The sequence below is a fragment of the Anarrhichthys ocellatus genome, unplaced genomic scaffold (genome assembly GCF_004355925.1).
Source record: "Anarrhichthys ocellatus isolate YVR2014 unplaced genomic scaffold, GSC_Weel_1.0 scaffold40, whole genome shotgun sequence".
Lineage (NCBI taxonomy): Eukaryota > Metazoa > Chordata > Actinopteri > Perciformes > Anarhichadidae > Anarrhichthys > Anarrhichthys ocellatus.
Window position 1 is genome coordinate 196,922 of NW_022280070.1, and position 24,111 is coordinate 221,032.

The following is a 24,111-nucleotide window of genomic DNA, read 5'->3' on the forward strand; positions in this document are numbered from 1 at the left end:
AGAGAGAGACAGAGAGAGAGACAGAGAGAGAGAGAGAGAGAGAGAGAGAGAGAGAGAGAGAGAGACTAGCTGTGATCAGGCCAAGTGTGACCAGAGGAGACGGCTCTTGTCTGTTTTCACTTGTGTTTCTTTGTAGAAACCGACCGGGACGCAGATCAAAATGTTTTGTTCACATGGTCTCATCCAATTAGCCTCTCTACGCTCCTTAACCAATGGCTTGTTGCTTGATTAGGTGCTTGTCTTGTCTCCTTCAGTGTTCAGGGGGAATTACAGTACGTCCCAACAAGCCCTGCTGTTAGCATTTGTAATGTGAACGCAGCGGAGATTCTTATGTGGGGACGGGAGGGCGATGTTGTTGTGTTGTCACTGACCACAGGTTGGAATGCCGCCTGACTACGTTTTAGAAAAGGTTAAAGTTCGGCTATGGGTTCTATTGTGGTTCATGTCTGCGTGAGGACATGGCAGAACAATTAGCCACTGACATTTAGCCTACCTTCTTGTTGTGTCCAATGACCTTATATCATCATTGCGCCCGTAGCCTATCATGGAGACAGAGGTCAGTTGGAAGAAAGACAATACTTACTGTAGAACAGCGACGATCACCACTGGAGCACAACATCTGTACAGCTTCCACAGTATGTAGTGCATTGTATACAATTTTGGACGCAGTCTTATGCTGCGTTGACACTACAACTGGCACAACAGACTGCGAGTCATTTTCAATGGAAGCCGGTGACATGAAGCTAATCTGTAACATTTTGTCTCCATTTTTTTTGTCAACGGAAATAAAGAGAGATTTTGTTGAATCAAGAGGACGTTGACGGCCATATTTACTCATAGTTTTTGGTAATGAAGTCAACACAATGAATAATCTTTCAAATGCCTGCTGACAACTCATCTTTCTTCGATTAGCCGTGGTGTGTGGTAGGGTGTGTTCATTTGACTCGGTGCTATAATAGGTCCACAGTGTGAAACCCTGCCTCGCATGTTATTTATACACTTCTCAGATGTGAAAAAATGTTTCTCAGCTAAACCTTCATGCGCCGGTGAAGCCCTTTTCCAAATATCTGTTAGCAAGAGCAATACAAAGAGCAGAATACTGGATTTACACTTACTGGTGGAGCTAGAGAAAAGTTCTCTTGTCTGAGATGACTCTGTGGTCGATATATGTACTGACAGCTACACACTTGACATGTTTGTTGAAGACAGCAGTGAGATTTAAGCTATTAAAGCTATTTCAAGAAGTATAAAATATGACACACACTGTTTAATTAATATACAGAGGGGAGCTACTTGAGCAACAAGCCAGTCGGTTAACGCATAAGAGAAAAACAAAGCCCTGGTTGGCAGCGGACTGACCATCAAAACACAGCCACCGCCAGATGAAGCTACTCCATGTGCTCAAAGTTTAAAGACCGGGAACGCTGGTTAGCTTTAGCAGGGTGGCAAGAAGCCACGACGCAGCCACTCATGCTCATGATGGGGTCTTTTCTCTCTGACCTCACCCCACCACTCTCTATTTCCTCCTCTTCTTTTGCCCTTCTGTCTGTTGCTCCATTTTTCTTCCAGCTGCCTCTCTTCATTCATCCCTTATCCCCCCGTCTTCCCTACATTCGGCTTTTCTGATGTTCCCGTCTTCTTCCTATCCATTTCGACCGCTTTCATCCCTCCAAGGTCTAATTTTGTGCTCATCCATCCGTCGTTCCCTCCATCCCACCCCTCGTTTTTCCCGTGTAGCGGACTGACAGGCAGGCTCAATCCCCCTGGTGGATGGGTGAGAGGTCTAAGAGGGTCGATGTCCCCAGGGGTGTGCAAGAGTGAGTGTGTACCAGCAGCAGTTTGACAATGCTCAGCGACGTGAACTCAGGCTTGAGCAGGTACCAGCAGTCTCGCCCAGGGTCGCTAATTTAGTCACACGCCTCGTGTGTGTGTGAGTGTGTGCGTGTGCGCGCGCGTGTGTGTGTGTGTGTGTGTGTGTGTGTGTGTGTGCGCGTGCGTGCGTGCGTGTCTGCGTACAGTGCAGTCAGAAAGTATGAGGACAGCAACACATTGGAGTTGAAATTAACTGACTTGGCCAATCACAATTACACCATACATTGTTTGGCCTTTAAAAACGTATTTGTTGACTTGTCTGCATGTTTGAGATACAAACAAGGCAACACTTTTGTCTATAGAGTTGTGGAACTGTGACACAAAAGGCCACAAATCACACACTCCCCACCCAATATGGATGTGGATGCCCCCATTAACCTCTCAGTCTTTGGTTGGTTTCAATTCCAGCGTGCCGACGGAGAGCCAAATCGGCAAAACACATTTCACCGTACACAGCAGCGTGTTGGTCCTTCATTGTGTTTGTGTTGCACTCTGAGAAAGTTAGCTTGCTTTAGTTGTTTATGTGCATGCATAAAACACGATAAGCAAAAAAGGTTGGACGTACATGTTATAACTTGGTGATATACATCACCTTCAAGAAGCTTGTGAAAGTACACCACCTTTAACCATTTTAGCTGCATCCATTGTATAGCAAGCTTCACAAGTGCTATTTGGTACATTATGCTGCTTAAGAGTGATTAGGCCTGTCATGAATTCAAAAGTAGTGTATTGTGCACTTTTATTTTAAAAGTACTGCTATATGAACAAAAGGGCAATAACATTTGGCTCACGAGATGCAGGTAGCATGTTTTATACTTAATGTGAATATAATTCATACTTTGTTGGCATCTTATTCTGAAAACCGGATGTTCGTCTGAAGAAACCGGATGTTGTCTCACGTTAATCTTTCCGCTAACTTTCAAAGTCCTTCGCTCGCTCCCGATCTGTGCCGTTTAAATGCATTTACCGTGAATTTCAGCATATAGGTGCACTAAAATGACTGACTATAGGATGTTTGCTGGCTTTTATCCCACTGTTCTTGTCATCATCTTGTTGTTATGTATATGTATTGTCTCTTGTCTTTCAATTTAAAAAAAAAAAATATATATATATATATATTCATTCTTACATGCAATATAACATGATTTAATATATTTGAGGTTTACATTCTTGTTTTAGAAGCGACATCATAAAGCCTGTACTGATATGCTGCATTTAACTCAGCATTTTGGTGTCATCACAACCCTTTAGGCTGTTAGGTGTCTAGCACCACTAATCCCTGGGTTTTTGCATAATCATAGGCCTGCAGCAAGTCTTGCTTGAGTCATTTGGGAATGCTGAACAGATTCCATAAATTTCACCGCTGTAAAGAGACTCGCTGGACTGGAACCCTCGGAGTCCGTCCCATTACACCTCTACCTGCTAGTGGAACCACTGCCCAGGCTATTGTGCATTTTGTTCTGTCATAGAATGTAAATGTGTGAGTCTGTACAGCGAGAGCAAGCATTTACTACGCTGGCATGGCACTCAAAATGAGAGAAAGGGAAAGCTTTGGCAATGTAAGAGCAATATCCCTCACCATCAGTTTAACCTGTTCAAACTGAACTGGAGCTGAACTGTAGAAGCAAAGAGACATTCAAAGCCCTTTGGCTCTCCATTCCCCTCAATGGCATGAATGTACACACTGCCATGATAATGTCCCCTCTCTCTCTCTCTCTTTCTCCCCGCTTTTGCTCTGATCTCACTCTTTATTCTTCAAGCCCTGAAAAGTTCAGCTTCCTTCCACGAACAGAGACGGAGCTTGGAACGAGCTCGGGTGAGTATCTCATCCTCGAATCTATCGGTGGACTCAAAACGTGCCTGTTTCAAGCAGACATTCAATCTCTAGGCTTTGTACCATCTGACATCATAACAGCATCGCTTGAATAATAATGTAAATACAGAAGGGCTGGAAATGACAAATATGCGCTGAGATAAACACCAGCTGCACAGACAAATATGCTTTTTATATTGTAAAGTGCGATGTGCATTGAAAGTTAGTAAGATAAATAGAAACAAATATTGGTGTCAATGATGGGTTGCTTGAGAACAGTTGGTGACTACTGCTCTAAATGGTATATCATGTACAGTTGGTGATGATTGCAAAAGAGGAAATCTGGGTTTGACCTTGAGAAGTCATGGACAGATGAAATGTTGGTGAGAGAATGAGTTATGGGGAAAATTATAAGCAGGTGGTATAAATCCAAATGTGAGTGATTGTCTCAATGTTTTCCTCCGTCTTTCTCCAGACTGAGGACTATCTCAAGAGGAAGATCAGGGCTCGACCGGAGCGATCCGAGCTGATCAGGATGCACATCCTTGAGGGTGAGTGCCGCACACGGCCTCCTGTCCGTCTGACGGCAAATAACTCAGAAGGCTCCCAAAACACACTGGCAAAAACCAAAATGTACATCGTTTTGTTTCTGCCGCGCTTCCAGAGACGTTGGCGGAGCCGTCGCTTCAGGCCAGGCAGCTGCAGCTGAAGAGAGCTCGCATTGCCGATGATTTGAACGATAAGATCTCCCACCGGCCGGGGCCCATGGAGCTGATCCACAAAAACATCCTGCCTGTTCACTCCAGCATTAAGCAGGCTATCATAGGTAAGCCAGGCCAGGTGTCAGATGGATTATATTTGTCATTTAGTAAAGATGTACTGTAGTAGTGGAGGCTGGTTTCAGGCTGGGGGTGTAACTAGTCAACATTTCCAGACATGTTGGTTTAATACAACTTTATGAGCCTTTAATGTAATTGTGGCTTTACATTGCTCAGCCTGTTTTGTTGTTTTTCTGCTCCCTAGAGGCCACGAAATACTGAAAACACCTTTAAACACAATATGCCCCGCGTATATGTGGAGGAGGGAGGTGTAATATCAATGTGAAAGTGTAATATATCACAACACACCCACAGTTTAATTCTCCTGACAGGTGGCCCCTCCTGGCCCCCCTCCTCCAGCTGTCATGAACATACTGATTCTCCCTCGCCACGCACACACACACACACACACACACACAGATACCTGGCGATACACACTTGAAACAAATGCACGTTCCAATCTAATATGTAGACAACAACCAGGTTACACACACTCCCCCACCTGACTAATCATGCTTCAAACAGCCACAGATGTTAAACTAGAATAGAGTAAATGATGTATGCCCTGGCATCTCTGCTTGACAGACAGGAAGTGAACACCCTTCCCTCTCTGCTGTCAGTCTTAGATGGCCGCATTACCTGTTAATAAAAACTCATTGTCTTTTATTAGGAAAATGACACACTAATTGAAGAGTTAGGACTCTAAATGAATGAATGGGATTTTAATCAGTCGCAATTTGGGCATATGACAGATGTAATGACCCCAATTTCACCCCTTTTCCGTTATAACAGCAACAATAAAAGAAGCTGTTAAACTGTTATCGTACATCTCCGGTCCAGTGCTGTCAGACATTAGATGATGAGATCAGAGTCGGTGGGTCCAGCTGCTTGATTGATGTGTGGAGGAAAGAACTCTGAGATTTAATAACGTTCAGCGTCGGTGGATTATCCATCGCTGTCACAGCCGCACAGTAAACACAATTGCATTGCCGGCAATTATTGTGGGAGAACTGGGAACACAAGAGTTACACTCGTTTGACATGCAAAGATGCAAACATACAAGGTGCGACACACACACACAGGCAGGCGGCAGTAAGGAACTCATCACATTATTGGATCAAAGGGTGTTGAATCAGCCCCATGTTGTCTTTTCATCATCGCCCGCTGATGTTAGATTAATGACCAGCGGTGTATTTTACATCGCTATCTGCTACACTCCATAGCAGCTCCTGTAATTAAATAACACACATCCACCAGCAAAAAGGAAAGTCTCTGTCTTAGAGCTTAGCAGCTACATTTTCCTCCTTAAATCCCCGTAAAGCCTCAATAGTCGGCATAATAATGAAATGATTATGTGATATCGCCGAGGGGAATATTAGCAGGACCACAACTTGGATTCATTCCTGTGCTGGAGGACGTTTCAACCTGATGCTCACTCTGGCTAATACAGAGACATTTGTCCTTTTGGTTGACACGTTTTTGCACAGTTAGTTTAAAAAAATAATAATTTATGATTGATTTATAAATCAGTTTTATATAATTTGGCTACTTTCATTTTTGTAGAGAGAATATCATTAGTAGGAGCCCTCACACAAACCGTTAATGCATTCAGAGCATGAATTGCGTAACTGATCCTCCAGAATTCTCAGCATACCGTCATTCACTCAAGACAGACGCCATCTGTCACATGAAAACCAGTAGGACTGAGGTGGCCGTGCTTACTTGGCGGCACTGGAAGTGAACTTGGATGAATGGAAACTATTACTGGGATAAAGGACAGAAGAAGCACTTTTTTTTGTTCAGTGAAGATATCACCTAAAACTGTCTTTTATGGGCACGATGTGCAGACAGAGAGGACAAGCATTTAGGTTTCTCTGCAGCAGCCATCACATAAATGCACTAGTTGACAGTTCTGGAGCAGACATCTGAGAAGAAACTTGTGTGTGTTTCTTTGTCGAATTTTACAGGCCTTGGCTTGCACATGCCGTGATGTGTTTGCTGATACTTGTAGAGGACATGCTGGTGATAATTATGACTTAAATGATGCTAACAGGGTGTTAGTTCAGTGGCACAGTGCAGTTTGGATTGTAAGGATGAAACCACTGGCTCAACACCTGTAAAAACTAGTAGCATTTATGACTTCATCTGCCTTGATAGCTACCCTTTCCTCCCTTCTCTGCCTCTCAGAGACACGGTTTCCAAAGGCTTCAGGTGAAAACTCGTCATGTGACGACGACAGCAATTACAGTCTGTCTCCAGAAGAGCCGGTGAGCCTGGAGTCTCCTCTGGGTCTGCTGCCTCTGCCCTCTCCACCAGAGACGCTGGCTGGCAGCAGCGTCCCATCTCCCACACAGGTAGGATCACTCCCGACTCTGTGTGACTTACGTACATGTTGTGTGTCATGGATGCAAGATTGTAATATCCAGTATAATAGCAAACTCTTGTGTAGCATGAAGCTTCCCTATGTCATGTCATGGGAATTTTGATATTTCTCAAATAGTCTATATATCGGGCGATATTTAGGCCTGGCTGATGTATTGGTCTAGCTCTCGGTGAGGCCATGGTGCAGCCATCGGGGATTACTTTTGCTCATTTTAAGTACATTTTTATCTTATCAATTAGGTCTCTCCTACTGCTCTTGCTTTCCCACCAATCTCTGGATCCTCCCCCGCATTCAAGTTGACCAATGGGACGGCAGCATCATCCGCCCAGAGGACAGCAGCGACTTCACAGATCAAGGTAAGTGACATCTGTCCACAAGCAATCAATATTAATATAGAAGCCATGTAAACTATGCTTGATGCTCTGATATTAAGCTGCTCTAATCAATATTTTTACATTAACAATGGATCAAATGACTTTGTGTAATAAGACAGCGGCCACTTGTAGTGATGTACAGTGCATTAAGGATGATCGCCCGTCTCTGTAGTTCCCATCAGCTCTACGGACCGTTGTAGCGTCTTTCAGCTCATTGTTTGGGTTTTACGGTCAACCTGTTTCCGGCAGCAGCAAACAACAATAAAACCTCTTAAATCTCACTTTATGCTACCTACGCAACACCAAACGCAAGACAGACAAAGTTAGTGACCAGCTGGTGGACATATTGTAGCATTTCGCAGCTAAAGAGTCAGATATTTCCCTCGGGAGTTTAGTAGAGACCAAAACAGAGCTTCGAGGAAAGTGCCTACCAGACATTACATTGATTGATGTTGTTGTATAAAAGTTTACAGTCGACACTTGCATCCCTTCTCTTTTTTTCAGTCCCAGCCTAAACCAAACTTTGACCGCTCTGCACAAAGACACAAGAAACCTAAGGACAACAAGCCAAAGGTAGATTTAAGCCCAAGAGGAAACAAATGAGTCATAGGAGCAGCAATAAATGGGTTATTTGCTGTACTGTTAATGTGTTGCCTTCTAGATTAAAAAGTTAAAGTACCATCAGTACATCCCTCCTGACCAGAAGGGAGATAAAGAGCCTCCTCCCCATCTGGACTCATCTTATGCCAAAATCCTCCAGCAGCAGCAGCTCTTCTTGCAGCTCCAGATCCTCAGTCAGCAGCAGCAGCACTATAACTACCACGCCATCCTGCCTGCACCACCCAAGTATGTTTTTTGTGTGTGTGTGTGTGTGTGTGTGTGTGTGTGGATGCTCAAGCTTGTAGTGTGCAGTAACACCTGGGGGGGGCTGGTATCTTGTGTAAAGACCTTCTCTGACTTTCTCTCCAACAGACCTCACACAGATCAGCAGCCATCTTCCTCTTCCTCCTCCATTTCCACGACTACTTCCTCCCCTCCTCGACCTGTCGCTGCCCCTTCAAAAGCTCCCTCTCACCAGGGCGGACACATCCGTCAGAGTTCTGCTGCTCTGCGTGGGACAAGGCCTGTCTCTTTACCTCCGAACCTGGATGAAATGAAGGTTAGCTGCACAGCAACATACCGATCCAAGAGAAAACAGCTTGGTTAGTTTATGATCCATATCTTATGTGTCATTCTCTCGGTATAGTGAGAGCAACAGCTCTCTCTGCTGTCTATAAGCTACGAGTCAATGGAGCAACGGGTGTTGACATATGTCAAAGATTCTCTGTTGACAAAATGTTGTCCCAGATAGGTGGCCAGCCAACTCAGAGCTGCCAAAGAATGGGGCAGTGATGGATTAGTCTGTCTTTTTGTTTTTCTTTCTTCTTTTCCGTTAAATCCATTTCAATTTTCCTCGGCTCTTTATCCCCATCTCTTTGCTTTTCTTCGCTCTCGTCCGTCAGTCTTAATTTCTCTGTTAATCCGTCTTCTGTCAGGTCACGGAACTGAAGTCCGAGTTGAAGCTGCGCAGCTTGCCAGTCTCCGGAACCAAAAACGACCTCATCGAGAGGCTGAGGACCTACCAGGAGCTGAATGGAGGCAGTGACACTACCTCCTCTCCAACAGCAGGGGGTACCACAGGGCCAGGGGCCGAGGGAGCAGGAAAATCCTCCAAAACTGCTGCGGCAACCCCCAACAACACATCACAACGACAGCAACAGTTTCAGTGCCATCAGACATCCTCTTTGACTGGTTAGTCAAACAAAAAATGTATATGTACTTCTTCAATCACCTCTCTTCATAAAATTCTGTATTCAAGTGTTAAAAGATCAGGAAGACGTAAGAAAACCGTGTCGATAATTGATTATCTTTGTATCTTACTCTCTGTATAGCTGATGCAGGTAGCTCTGCAGCCACTCCTCAGCAGCTCATGACCTGTGGAGGCACCGCGTCCCCCCCGACCGCCTCACTCACACACTCCGACTGCTCGCCGGGCGCCATGAGCCCAGAAGATAGCAGCTTTAACAGCGACCCCTTGGCGGAAATGGTCAGAATGTTTTTGTTGTTGTAACACATTGACATAACCTCAGTGAGGGTCGTGACGGCGTTATCAGCTATAACAGCCGTATGAACTCATGGCAGAGCGGTGGCGATATGCCAGCCTCGAGACTCGTGTGCCCTAAAAGCATGTGTGGCCGTCCCGGCTAAGTAAACAAAGCTCAAATAACAACACACAAAGGGAGACTTCATTCTCTGCTCAGGTAGACATTAGTCCTCTATACAGTGTCTTTGCATAGGAAATGGTTGTTCACTTTTATAATAAAGCTCTGAATTTCGACTTTTGCACCTTTTACGATATATAACTACTAAATTACAAGACACCGTTAATTTGTAATGAAATGTATCTTTAAGTATATTTGAGGTAATGATGGACTTTCATTTACTTTGAGTATACTTAAATTGTTTTACCTAATATCCGTTAGACAACTATTAATATACATTTATTGTACTGCAGATACTTGTTTAATATACTTTTTTAATAATCCTATCTGAAATAGTGACCTAACATTTGGTCAAATTTATTTTAAGAATGCCTATATTAAGTACGAGGGTGTATTTAAATATGAATAATTATAACTTAATGGTGTCTCAAAATAGCACAATCAAGATTTGTAAAAATCTTTAGTTTACTAAAAACCTGCAAGACGAATGACATTCCCGTCAGCCGCAGCTTTGTTTAGTGCTAATTGGCTAATCTAATAAAAGGCTAACATGCTAAACTAAGATGGTGAATATGGTAAACTTTATACCATAAAAACATTAGCATTAAGCTCAGGCAAGCTTAGGCTGTACACTCTTGGTTTTCATCCCACTGTATGTTTACCTGTTTTCATTTTTCTCTCTTTCTGTCTAGATGAGTTCACATATCACCCAGGTGAGCCTTCCGCCATGTTCAGCTGCTCAGCTTGCAACCAGCATTAAAGAGGAGCTGAAGTGTTCCGGGCTAGCGCCATCTCGGTTCTCTTTGAAGCAGGCCTCTCTGCAGAAACACTGCCTGGTCCCATCGACGGCCCTCGCCACGACAGCCACTGCTCCAGTGGTGAGTGTGGACAAGGACAGGATGCTGCAGGAGAAAGACAAGCAGATCGAGGAGTTGACCAGGATGCTGAGGCAGAACCAGAGGCTGGTGGAGGTGCTGAGGATGCAGCTGGAGCACGGGAACCGAGGAGGACCGGAGCCGCTGGTTCTCGTAAGAGTTAAACAAGAACCTCCTGATGGACCCAGTGTCCCTCTCTCTTTTGGCCATCCACCATTCTCCCCTCCTCCACCACCATCCGTTTGTGAGATGGATGTTATCAAGGTTACTGTCAAACAGGAAGCAATCGAGGCAGAGGACGTTGCGTGCGGGACAACGATGCAATTACGAAAAATTCATGGAATACCGTGGTCTTTGGCTCGGACTCGGGAGGGACACGAGCAGGTTCAGCTCCAAATCAAGCCGGAGCAGATGAGCACACAGACAAAACAACAACAACACGTATCTCTGCAGCAAACCGCTCTGCAGCTGGCCCAGCAACAGGCCATACAGAAACTTTTGCTGCAGCAACAACGCAGCTTTCAGAACGAGCAGACGGTCATTCAGAACCGCAGTCAGATGCCGGAAAGCCTGCAAAAACTTTCTCAGCAGAGAAAGAAGAAGTCTCACAAACAGCATCTCAAACAACTACAGCTGCAGCAGCAACTGTTGCAGTCACAGCAGCAGCAGCACCAGCAGCAGTCAAAGCAACATCACCAGCAGATGCAGCTAAAGCAACAGATTCTGCTGAAGCAGCAGAATTCATTTTTACAGCAGCAGCAGACTAAACAACTGCAACAAATCCAGATACAGACAAAGATCCAGCTGAAGCAACAACAGGTGCTGATACAACAGAAACAACAGGCGCAACAGCAGCCGCCACAGGTCAGGAGTGGGTTTCATAATATCATTTACGCCACATTGACTCTGAGAAAGTTCTGCCATTTAGCATGCTCCTGATGGTCTCTTGATCTGGTCAGATTTTTAGAATATTATAGAATTTAACAAGCGCAGCTGGACAGCATTGAATTTGTTGAATCACAAGATCAAGATGAGTCGAATTGTTGGCACGCCGATAAGAAATGTAAAGCAAAACTGTACACAAACGCTGATGCTCTCTCTAAAAGTTCTCCTGGGTTTTTGTGCAGGTGTCTCAAGCGTCCTTCAACCAGCACTCAGTCCCTTCTTTCCCACTGGACCTCCTCAAGAGCAACTCCACCACGACTCTGGTCACAGACAGCAACGGCAACCAATTCCTGGTGGCGCTGACCAGTCACATCACTGAGAACCAAGGGACCGATGCACCTGGGAGCAAAGCAACCAATCAGATCGCACTGCAGGTACATGACTCATCTGTGTGCATGATGTTAGAGGAGTATAATCACAGGTTAATCAATTAACAAAGAAGAGCGACACAATATCCAAGAATAATGTTTATGGAATGATAAAAACACAATAATGGTACATCTGGTGATGTTTGAATGCTGATGTACTCTTTTTATTATAATAATATCTTATACTAATACTAACTACACTGTTTCTTTTTCCAATAGCGACTACAGTCTACTCCAGCCAGGCTCCCTGACCACAACCCTGTTAATCAAACCAAACAGAGTATGCACAAAGCATTTTTCAAACAACAAGAGACAAAGGTGAGGTTTAAAGAAAGACACTGATGATCTGAATTATCTGGCATGAAAGTAACTGAAGTAGCATCGTACAACAGGAAAACCTTTGAAAGATGCAAGATGTACGTATATTATGGCTTGGATTTTCAGATTTTCACTACACTATTATCGTGGAAAAAATAATTAATTATAACAATATTGCGATACCGATAGAACATTGTAATTGTCTCTTTTGTATGCAAATGAATTATACTCAAAGTGTTATAGTGTAGGGAGGTGGAGAGATTCTGTAAATTGTATTAAAATGTGGTTTAAGAGCCGCTGGATTGTTTACACAATATCATCATATGTGTCGGGTATTAACATGTTTTTTTTAAATATCACGGTTATCGTCGTGTATTTGGGTGGTAGCATAAATCTCATTGATCAATACCTCAAAACGGAAACTATGTATTTGGCTTGCTCTGACGAGGGGCAGGTGAGAACAATGTGTGTGTGTTGCCTTTTCTTCTATTTAGGTGAACTGGCCTTTTAAAAAGTTCTGCCAACACAAATAGTCACTCAACAGCAGATGTGAGCCCTTACATTGTCTCTTTTTTTTACACATTTCATGGACCCTCATCATACTACATGCACACTTCATTCTCTAACTCGGAGCCCCCCCGTCACTGAAGCAATGGCAGAACAGTCTGCTAATGTTAATACTTCCTAAAGAGTGAGAGTGAGAGAAAACTGCTCCACTGATTCCAGTAGCAGTGGAAATTAATGACGTATGCCGTTCCAGACAGTGACGGAAGTCTCTGATAAGAGTGTCTTGACACTAGCCCGATGCTGATTATTATTATTGCTCGGCTAATTACTCCAACGACATCGTCCATTACTATGATGTATGTTCTTAATGGAGGACGGACAAAAACTCCATCGCAGCTTGGCTAATTGAGATGTACGGTATCTCTCGGCGAGTGCAGGTGTGCTGGAAAATGTCAAGATTTGGTGGAAGACTGTGTTTTCAGCAGGTATCAGCAGTCTTGTAGCCCTCTTATCACACTCTTAATAGAGATTACTGATGATTTCAATTGGCAGCGGTACTAGTTAGTGAAATAACTAGTACCGCTGCCTCTGCATACTGTTTTCCCTGTAAGGAGAACTCATCTTTCCCCTCTTTGTGATGACTTGAAGCCACAGAACGGGGCACTTGAGGTCTCTGTAGAGCAGCCTCAGCAGGACGTTGTTCTGTGTTTGTCAGCACCTCCCGGTCCGCAGCCTTCCTTCAAGGACCAGGAAACCGCCCCCTCAGAGAAAAACACCTCTTCACCATCCTCTCAAACTGTGAGTAATCTCCAGATGGGGACTCGTGTCATCCAGTCAACATTGTAAAACTTTCCTGATCACTTTGGATGTGAAAGAATCTAACCCCCCCCCCCCCCTGCCCCATATCTGGCTTCCCCTTCATTCCCCTCTCCTCCAGGAGCGGTGTCCCAGTCTGGATGCCTTGTTTAGTCCTCTGTCTCCAGCTTCCAACGAGACAGCTGCCTCATCGCCTGATGACAAAGTATGACACACTCCATGTCTGATGGTGCCTATTGTGCAAGAATGAATGAAATGTTCACAATCTCAAATGTGTGATTCGAACACCTCGGGGGTGTTTCTTAGGTTTTGCTAACCTACATTACGCTACATAAGCTGTGTCGCTCTGCATTTCGGTTTCATACGTCGTTTCGCATCATTTCACATTTCACTTCAAGTGCACGAGTCACATAGTAATGTGCTATGTGAACTTTACACACAGTTTTGAAGGTTAATGTGTTGTTTCCTCTGTGTGTGTGTGTGTGTGTGTCCTCAGGATACAGAGCATGAAGAGGATTTTATTGACATCATTTTGCAGACAGGAGGTAAGATGCAATAATATTCTCCGATCTGTCGTTAATATTTAGTTTCTATGCCTTTGTGCTGTTATCCGTCCGGTCTATTCTCGTAAAGGTGATATCGCCGGAACGCCTCTGTGACCTCTGAAAACATGTGTCCATAACTGTCGAATTCACCTTCTAATTATGACGATTTCACGCAAATCTCTAATGATGGATGGAGGATAATGATATTTTGGACAGACAAGGGTGTGAACTGCAACTTGACCGGACGGTGGTGATTCTGGTTTAATTCTGTGTCTTTCTCTTCAGAAATGTCGACAGCTTTCCACCCGGCGCCAGACCCTTCTCTGGACCGTCTGAATCCACACTCCTCTTCCTCTTCTCCTCACCCCTCCCCATTCCAGCTGATGCTATCCCCCACCATACCTCCGTTTTGTGACACCCAACAGTCGGCCTCCTCGATGCAGTCTGATCTCCAGACTCTGGCCGACACCGTGGACGAGGAACGGCACCTCGGCAGCGCTGAGAGTGGCCGCCTGGAGGACTTTCTCGAGAGCACCACCGGTAAGCCTCTGCTGGGGGTGGAGCCTGGAGGCCTGTTGACTTTGATTGATGACCTCCACAGTGAAATGCTGTGCACCCCCAGCATCCTGGACCATCCCTTGTCTCCCATGGATACCTTCGACCTGGATATGGAGGAGGAGCATGGGTTGGACAGTATGGATTGGTTGGACCTCACCATGGGAGGAGAGAGGGGAGAGGAAACCACCACGCTGGCCCCACTTGGCCCCCAAACACCCACTAGTGTCTTTTCCACGGACTTCCTGGACAGCTCCAACCTGCCGATACACTGGGACTCCTGCCTATAGCCTACAGCAGTCGAGAAACAAATACGGGGCTCAGTTGCACTCACTCACACAGTCACACACATGCACCAAAAACATGTAATTTACTGCTGAGGCGTCAGTATCTGATTAGAGCACTCTTTCTGAGTCTTCTCACACACTGGTGTATTGAATCTTTAAGCGCTTTGACCTTTATTTATTTAATTTACACGCTGGTGTATTGATTTGTGAGCAGACACTTACTAGGCAGGTCCTATATCTGTTCTTGCTGCTTTAGCAACAGTTTTGTCAACACAAAGAGGGACTGCTGTGGATTTTGATCCGAATATTGATGAGACACTTTTAACTGAGCCGTGAACCCGCTGCTGACATATAAACGAATCTCATCTGTTCTTGTCACCGTGTTACAGGGAATGCATCAGTTTGACCTTGGTCTAATTAGGAGTGCAAATCCTTAGTGGCCTTGTGTAGTAATGATAATCAATAGTTTACCACTACAGCCAATCAATAACCAATAAGTTTAGGTGAAAGACAATGATTGTCTAGCAACATCATCCAGACGAGCTGCACTCTGATGCTATAAATTCAGAAGATGTTGTGATTCTGAATCTCATGTTTTTCGTATCAGTTTCTGCAGCATTGTGACAGTTACAGTCTCCACGTTTTAGACATAATGTTGGTTCTTGTGCAGGCTACTGCATTAAATGCGTTACTATCGTTTCATCCTATTTGCTATTAATGAAAAGGACATTACATACATAACACAAGGAACTCATATTTTGTGTTGATTTTGGTGGCCCCTGTGGACAAAAGGGATAGTGTTCAAAATGTACCAGTGTCAAGATTCAAATAATGCTTTCCTCAAGACAGCCAATCAAGCTGCAGCACGGGCGACCACAACCAGGAAGTGCTAAAATGAGACTGATGACAATTGTTTGTAGTTTATAATCTGTCAAGGTAGGAAAAAATACTTTTTTCAACCAATTATTTTTGGTTTAGCTGCGTTCAGAGCAGGAGTGACGTTACCTGCATTCTATTCAGAATAAACATTTTAAACCGCATACATTTCAAACAAATTGACATTTCAGATTCCTGCAGATATTGATAACAAAATATTGTTCAATGTTAAATATTAGATTGATGTTTAATATTTGTCCACATTCAAAATGTTTTTTAAAAGAATTGCACTTATTTTGTTACCTGAAATAATGCAACTGTATAGATGAATGAATGTCTCTGGTTTGAAGTCTTCTGAATGTAAATATGGGAGTAATGTCACTTCATCTTAGATGAACTACACAGCTCGATCAGAGCTCTACACTTTGTGCCCGCAAGGCTTCGTGTCTCCTCGAAGCATGTACAGTAACCGTAGTGCAGTTTCACTCCCTTTCCATTTGCACTCGTTTTTGTTTTCTGCATGTGTACACACGTTATTATAGGAACAGATAACTCCTGCGGTTTAATAGATTCTTCACAAATGCCTTCTTCATACGGATTTTTATAGTTATTTAGTTGTTGCTCTCCGTGGTGATATGTGGCTATCCTGTACTGTATCAGTACTTTTGCCAATGCGGATCTCTTTGAGATATTACAATGCTGTAATATACAAGTTTAGACACTTACATTGTTATGAGATGCAGTTATTTGTCTTTCTATTTTATTTTTTTTTTCTCTGTGGAACACTGGTAAAACAGCTTTGTGTTTACTGTGACTAATTCTGACAAAATGTCTGTATTGTGAATCCAAAACCTCTCTTGAGAAAACCTCGGAGACGTACTGCAAAAACAAACACAAGTTTATTTTTGATTCACGTCGTTTTTGTTACCACATACAAACTACAAACCATTAAGAGATCCTTTCGTAATGTGTTTTTGAAACTGTGAACTTCAGCCTATTGAAGGCTTAGCCTAAACCTAAGCCTAATAAAATAAGTTACTATTGTGCAACAAAACTCTTTATCGGTTATGTAGTACAAATGCAACAAAAAACGATGTATTGTCTTGATTTTGTTAATATAAATAACGTTTGAAGGGAGTATCCTGTATATAGTCGGGCATCGTATGCCAGACCTCGGCTAAATACTGCAAACTCGGTTATTTTCTATAGTTATAATTACGTGCGTGATTCACTCACTTCTTATGTGGGTTTTTGTTCCTTTGAAGGAATTTTCAGTGCCTTGCATGATGTAGCAAATACAACTCTGACCGACTTATGTAGACTTTCAAATAAGAAGAATGTCTGTTTTCTGCTGTATTCTTCCTGTCAGGGTCGAGCCACTCCATGTCAATGATCGTTTGAGCTTTTTGTGTACTTTTAATTGTATTTTTTTTTTTTTTCTAAAACAAAAGGGGATTTGTTAATAAAAGATAATTAAGCCTGTTGTGGTAAGATTATTTCATAATTATAAACAGTACAGGATAATTTGGGGGGTGGGGGGGTTAACCTGCCATCCCCCTTGTTAACCTGCCATCCCCTCTCTCCATCTCCTAGTTGTAGAGAAGGTGCCGGGACAGAGGGTTGCTCTGTTCAGCATGTTAGTCGAGTCTGTCTGACTTATTGATCCTTTATCTGGCTGAAGTTTGTGCAAGTTAGTGTTTCCACATTTGAATAGTGACACACGCACACATACACACACACACATCCTTTCCAGAACAGGATATGGGTGGACATGTGAGGGAGGTGGATGATTGGCTGACAGCAAAACTCGAGCTACTAATGGAGGGGAGCAGAGGATACCAGACTAACATCTTTTCCACAGTGGGCATCCCAGGCCTCCCACGGACAAAAGAGAGTGTGTGTTTGTGTGTGTGTGTGTGTGTGTGTGAATAAATAGCTCCCAAATCAGCAGTTTTGCTCAATCATGCACAACCACGTGCTATAATAAGATAGTGTGTTGAAAGCCCCAAAATATCGTGATTTTGTTGGAAAGCAGACTTGTAGATGTTGGTCTTGCTGGTTGTTCTTCACCTCCATTGCGCCGTCTTTTCCCCAACTTCCTTTCTTTCTTCTTCAAGCTTCTCCGGCAGAAGCTAGAACTGGAGTGGAGTGAATCGTAAAAAAAGCTGAAAACAAACCGCTGACTCCTCTTCTGCAGATGTTTATAAGAGTCTTTCTTTTTTATTCCAAGCCAAACAAATTGCAAACTTCTGATCTGCTGTGTCCTGTCAACCCACTTTCTTTTGCATGCATAGCTTGTCATGAGCCAGAAGTGGAGGGCTACACAGAAATCCACGCACACACAAATTCATCAACACACGCAAACACACACACACACACACACACACCTCTAAATCCGACCCTATAATGTCGGACTGGGCTTAGAGGAAGTTTTGCCGTTGGGCAGCCTGAAGTAACTCTGCAGATGCTTTGATGCATCTTAGCACAGCAGTGGGGGGTCTGCTTGTGATGTGGAAGTTTGTTAGTGTTTGCAAACACACACACAGAAACACGTGCATGCACCAACACACAAAGAGGAAACATGGATTTATTCAACACAGTAGTGCACAAATACATATGTATTTATGCACCTCCTGCAGGGGTCAGCTGAACCGATCAGCTATCGTCTGACAATGATGTAGCTTTTTATTGGTTTGAAATGAGCTTGTAAACTGACTACTTAAGTCGTACACGTCGTCTCTCAACACCAACTCCAGTCTCGAATCTCAAATTTAAACATTACATTAATAACTGGTTAATTGGTTACAGTTAGAAAGAGGCCGCAGTCATTGGTTAAAAGAAGAAACCCGACCTACAAACATTCTGCTCCTAACTACCTCCTTTGCCCCAAACGATCACAATCATAATTTCTATATCTGCTCGCGTGCTTGAACGTATCATATGTTTTGGGGGATTTGTTGAAAGGGCTGACACTCTCCACCTGATTTTCAAGTCCACCTGAAATCTACATTTTCCGTGGTTGGTGATGACTAAGCCAACCAAACTACTGATGTGAAAGCCCCGACAGTCTCAAGCCAAAAAGCTCTGAGACCGAGTGTGGAGCTTCTGTAGTTTTAGATGAGATGTGACAGTCCTTTGAAAGCTCAGGTTCTTCCAGACCAAACGTCATGACATCTCCACGGGGGGATGAGAGAGTGAAATGAATTACCAAGAGGGGTGAAAAAATGTCTGCCTACTGAAGCAGCTTCCTTTCACACAGTGCAACATGTATTCTTAGAAAGATCCTCAAGGTCAGAGCAGTCTCACTCCCGACGACAGATAATCTGCACTGCTCTAATGGAAACCTGCTGCGACGACATGTTCAAACCAACACACAGAAACGCTGTCAGCAGCTGTCAGATACACATGCAAATAAATAAAACATGGCTGCCAGCTCAAAGAGACACAGATAAGCTACAAGAGACGTGTATTCTGGTATTCATTGCTTTAGTTATTTATAATGGTCAGACTTACAAAATGACGATAGCGGTATTGCAACAACATCAGGATTTAGTTCCACATGCCGCGCATTAAAGGGAACAATGCACTGTGGTCGTAGAGAAGAATAGCTCATTCATTGTATTTGAAAGAATCAGTTATTAAATGGGCCTGGTCTCTACCCACCTGTCTCACTTCTAGTTCTACAGAGCCACAGGGATACAATCGCAACATATGGGGATTACATGAAAGTGACACCTGCATTGAGGGAATAAACGGCAGACAGTAAAAACTGCAGATGTAAAATAAAACTGCAGAGGTAATAAAAATGAAATCAAATTTATAATTTCTGGCTACTGATGTTCCCACACCTCTCATCCACATCGATGAATCCGACGTTCCCCTAAACTCTAAGGAGTATTTTAGCATCTTGTGTTTTCGACTCGTAATTTTGTTGTTTTGATTCACTGTCACCGATCTCACAAGGAAGCTCTTTTCAGTGAAAACGTTCTAACAACTCACTGCACTCTCTGCCCATCACCAATGAGCAGACAGGCAACTAAATGAGCAACTAGCTGGTGATTATAGCCAAACATTTAGCAGCCAAACAGCCAGATATCCCCCCCAGGAGTTGGTGGAGACCAAAGCTGAGCTAAAAAGAGCTTCGCCAGGTGGAAACAAACCAAATGACTGCTAATGTTGTTCTGTGTCTGCTGGATGTGTAGTTTAGCATCGCTTTGCAAACATTTTTGCTACATCATCTCATCTTACAGCTTGTTGCTCTGTGGCAAACCAAATCAATTAACGCAGGTCTGACTTTATAAAATAAGAAACTTGTCATTTATTTATAATTGGGGATGTACATCCATTTCTGTGATGTTTATTTTAAAAAACATGGTGAATCTTACCTTTGTGTTTGGTGCATCTTCTTTCAACTATCTACTTTTTTTCTCTGGCATAAAGGACATTTTTATTTTAATAAGATTAGTACATGTTAATGTATCTATTTGCTAGCAGAACAGAGAATAGCTTATTATGACATCACCCTCAGGGAAGATAGATGCAAACACACAGATGCAAAAACGACAAAGCCTATTGTGACACATCTACCTTAACGCAACACGGAGGAACTGACTGCAACACATAATGAAGCCGGAGGAAAAGCTGACATCACGTCAATTCAACACGCACAAGGGAACAAAGAAAACGTAGCTTAGAGAAGTGAAACAGCGAGAGATAAGTGAGTAAGAAGAGGGGAATGATTTGAGAGAGGGGGAGTGAGTGTGATGTGCATGTGTGTGTTTGTGCATGTGTGTAGGAACATGTCAGTTCCACCTGGACCAGAGTTTGGTGTTTGACGGTGAAAAAGTATGTGAGCAAGAGAAAGTCAGAGAAAGAGAGAAGGCAGAGAGGTGAAGAGCAAAAGAGTGGAGAACGGAAATAGCTCTATCCTATTACCACCAACTCTTCCTGTCTTGCTGTCGCACCTCTAATTACTGCAGCCACATCGCTCCACACAGCACACAATGAGGGCGTATGTGTCTAATGTGGATGTTTTTGACTGAAAGTATATTCATGTACAGAATTTTTTTGCACCTCTACAAGACAGTTTCCGCATGTTGAGACGCTATGTTTCAGAGCCTGTAATTCGCTTTGTGTTCTTGTCACCGTGTGTGTGTGTGTGTGTGTGTGTTTGTGTGGAGATTATACCTCTCCTGTTAACCACCTGGAGAGAGGCAGCCTGGTGAGAGAAGCTTAAAGAGAATTTAATCCTTTCCTTAATGTGACAGCAGCATTTTCTGCGAAACTACCATCATTACTAAACTGTTGAGCCTTAGTGTGTGTGTGTGTGTGTGTGTGTGTGTGTGTGTGCGTGTGTGCGTGTGCGAGCGCTAAAGCATCTCATGTACATACACACATGCACACATACACATGCACCCTTGAAAGCAGACATTTTGCAGGAGGATACAGTAAGTGTGACTTCACGTGTCGTCTTAAGCGCACTGTGAGCAGCCGATGGAGGTCAGGCGTATTGCAAACTGAGTCCCTGACTGTTCTCTGACTTATGCTAGAAACCAAACGCTACCATGGGGATTATTCAGAGACAGTGGCAAGCCTCCCACACACACACACACACACACACACACACACACACAAATGTGCACACCATCACACGGACAAATAAAGGTCCTTTTGAATCTAGGTCAGCCAAGTGGTGAAGACAGTACTGACCTTTACCGCACACGACACGACTCGACTTCACAAAAACTACAAATGTATGAGATTCACTGTCCTCTGTGTTGTCTCCACGACCTTGCCATCAATCTTTCTTTCTCTCTGTCTCCATGTGTAAACTGCAGAGGCAGTGTCATATGGCCCCTGACAGCTTCCATACTTTCTCCCTCTGCTCAACAAAACGGCTGAACTCCCGCCAAAGAGAGAGAGAGAGAGAGAAGAGACACACACACACAGAGAGAGAGACAGGCGTCCAGGGTTCCCATCTGTTTATGGTGATGCAGTCTTTCTTGTCAGGGTCTCTGTCAGGTTTACATGTTTGATCTCATAAGTCAGTGCGTCCATCTGCCTGTGTTTATGTCAATCTGTCTTTTGGCTGAGGAGTCAGCGGCTTCAGTGTCTCTCAGTGTTGAAAATCACTCGTGCATCACATGACTACGTCATACATGACAAGACAACAAGCCGTTCTGTCCTTGTCCTGTCAAACCAGAGGCACTTACAAACTACAAACTAAACTACAAACTAAGCCACAACAGAAAGTCTTCCCTACAAACATTCTTGTTTACCCTCCGGTTTGATTCTAATCAATGGACCTGACTGGTTTCAGACCAAATGCACAAGTGCGAATAGTTAGCGTACGGTAAATTTCTGTAGGCAGCGGGACAAGATTTTGGTATCGGAAGCGTTTTGGTTTCCGTTTGGAGGCTTTGGTTGAATGCAGGTAATCAGTCTTTGTAGGAACTCACCGGCTATCGACTGGCGATAATTCTCAAATTTGTATTGGTTTCAAATCAGCTTGTAAACTGGCAACTCGTGAAACAAGTCGGTAGTACACGTTGTCTCTCATCTCAAGTTGCTTATCGGACTGAAGACAACAAGCAGCGCACGAAAAGAGGAAGTCTTGTCACGGATAGCCGCTGGCTACACTGTGAAACCCCAGAAATATAGCAACTATCTCCCAGAGACCGATGGGCTCCGACATGATTGAAGAATGAAGAGCGGCACACACTCCTACAAATCAGCTAACTAGGATGCTGTGGACTACAGCAGATTGTAAACAATCACAGTATTCATTTTACTTGATTCAACTTGGTATCCTCTCTGATTGCTCTACTGCTCAAGACTTCTTTTAACCTAAAGAAAGCGAGTCTTATGCAGCGTAGACTTGCTATTCCATATGTTTTGGTAATGATTTCCTTCTTCAGAGCTTGCAGCTATGCAAGCTATAAGTCCACGCTGTATAACTGACATTGTCAAGTTATTCTGCCTTTTTTCACAAGTTATTTGTTTCTTTTTTACCTCTAGTTGAACTTTTGGCCGCAAAACCTACAGAGAAAATCAACACAGGGCTCGACACCATGACTTGCGCGACTGCCCGAGAGAGCACAGCCGTTCTCTCCTGGAATAATGGCCTTGCTGTGTGCACTGCGGTGTGAAAGCCCTGAGTCAGAATACAGCATTCTCAAGCACTATGTGAGCCTGCAATGTGGCCGGTTTGACAGCAAGTTTGGGACTCTGCTATCAAATTTCGATTCCTCAATTGTGATTCTCCCCGACGTTCCGGACAATGGAAGCAAAGAAAATCAGGCAATCAATAATGCAAATTGGGGAACAAAACAGTCACACATCAGATATGCAGTGCAACCATTTGTGGGACGCTCTTCTTTTTTAAGAGAGCTCCACTTTGAAGATTCATGATGATAAGAAAATGTGTATTTTTGTACAGAAATCCTGCCTGGAGCAGTTTAAAGTTTTTAATAAATTGTTTGCAACCCCAAACTTTTTTAGATTATGCAGATATGGACTCCTCCTGCTCCCCCTCTCCATCGTATCGGTGTTAGAGGCACTGTATTCTCTTCTCCCTATCAGTCATGACAGGTTGGAGTCATAAGATGAATGACTCTGATCCAGGTGTTGCCTGACCTGCCTTCATTTCAGTGGCCCACAAAAATACAAGATGCAGGCGGAGGAGAGGGGAGGAACGAAAAGGAAAATACTACGATGGGAAATGTTGTGGATGCATTAGCCTTCATAATGTGCTATCTTAATATCTTGCTGTCTACCTTCCTTTCTCCAGCAGCAGATATCTGCTCCCACAGATAAACACTGCAGAAGCCTCACCACATTATGATGAGAGTTTCTGTTTCACCCTCAGTCTTGCCCACACTCTCTGAAAACCCCCTGCGGCATAATCAATGAGTCAGTTATTTTCCCCCTGTATTCTCAGTCGAGCATATTAAGAGGCATTTGTGATATTCCCAAGGAGCGAAGATCAAGGCTAAGAGCTTATCCACCTCCTGTTCGGCAACCACACATTTCCCGTGACAGCCGGTGGAAGGTAGAGTTTAAATCGTATTATTCTGCCTCTGATCTCTTCTTTCTCCTGCGGGCCGAAGTTTCATGTCCTACCTACAGTGCAGCCAGTTGTATAACTGCTATGCTTGTTACTAGTAAAGCTGTTTCTGCTCCTGTGTGGGGTTTTTTTTCATGCCAACAGACATGCATTTAAAGCTGCATGTAAAAATGTCTTGTGTTGTGTGGGTATTAGTGCACTAATTGGGTAGAGGAGCATGTAAATAATGGATTTTTGCCAATTCTTCTTGTGGAAGTCTTCTCATGATGTGTTTTTTGCTTCTTATTTTGTGTGTGCGTTGATTCTTTATACGTCCATACTCACCCATATATGGGGAAGAGTTGAGGAAAAGGTTGAGTAGCAAGGGAATGAGGGCAGCCTCACACACATACACACAAATGTACAATCTTCATTTCTTGTCTGTCTGTTCAGT

The 24,111-nt window shown here is 43.6% G+C and overlaps 1 protein-coding gene across 5 annotated transcripts in view; it reads left to right on the forward strand.

Moving 5' to 3' along the window:
- LOC116394553 (myocardin-related transcription factor A-like) overlaps positions 1-18,216 on the forward strand; it is a 32,584-nt gene extending 14,368 nt beyond the window's left edge. For 4 of the 5 annotated variants that reach the window (XM_031867729.1, XM_031867728.1, XM_031867730.1 and 1 more), the window contains 16 exons: positions 3,633-3,688; positions 4,161-4,236; positions 4,350-4,511; positions 6,691-6,857; positions 7,126-7,242; positions 7,765-7,833; positions 7,922-8,419; positions 8,796-9,051; positions 9,192-9,346; positions 10,214-11,260; positions 11,524-11,715; positions 11,929-12,027; positions 13,183-13,332; positions 13,472-13,555; positions 13,847-13,895; positions 14,181-18,216. In XM_031867729.1, the coding sequence (XP_031723589.1) occupies positions 3,633-3,688; positions 4,161-4,236; positions 4,350-4,511; positions 6,691-6,857; positions 7,126-7,242; positions 7,765-7,833; positions 7,922-8,419; positions 8,796-9,051; positions 9,192-9,346; positions 10,214-11,260; positions 11,524-11,715; positions 11,929-12,027; positions 13,183-13,332; positions 13,472-13,555; positions 13,847-13,895; positions 14,181-14,740 (3,737 nt within the window). In that variant the 3' untranslated portion in view covers positions 14,741-18,216. The remainder of the gene's footprint in view (positions 1-3,632; positions 3,689-4,160; positions 4,237-4,349; positions 4,512-6,690; positions 6,858-7,125; positions 7,243-7,764; positions 7,834-7,921; positions 8,420-8,795; positions 9,052-9,191; positions 9,347-10,213; positions 11,261-11,523; positions 11,716-11,928; positions 12,028-13,182; positions 13,333-13,471; positions 13,556-13,846; positions 13,896-14,180) is intronic. The other variant, XM_031867731.1, reaches the window with a different exon arrangement.
- Positions 18,217-24,111: the final 5,895 nt, after the last annotated feature.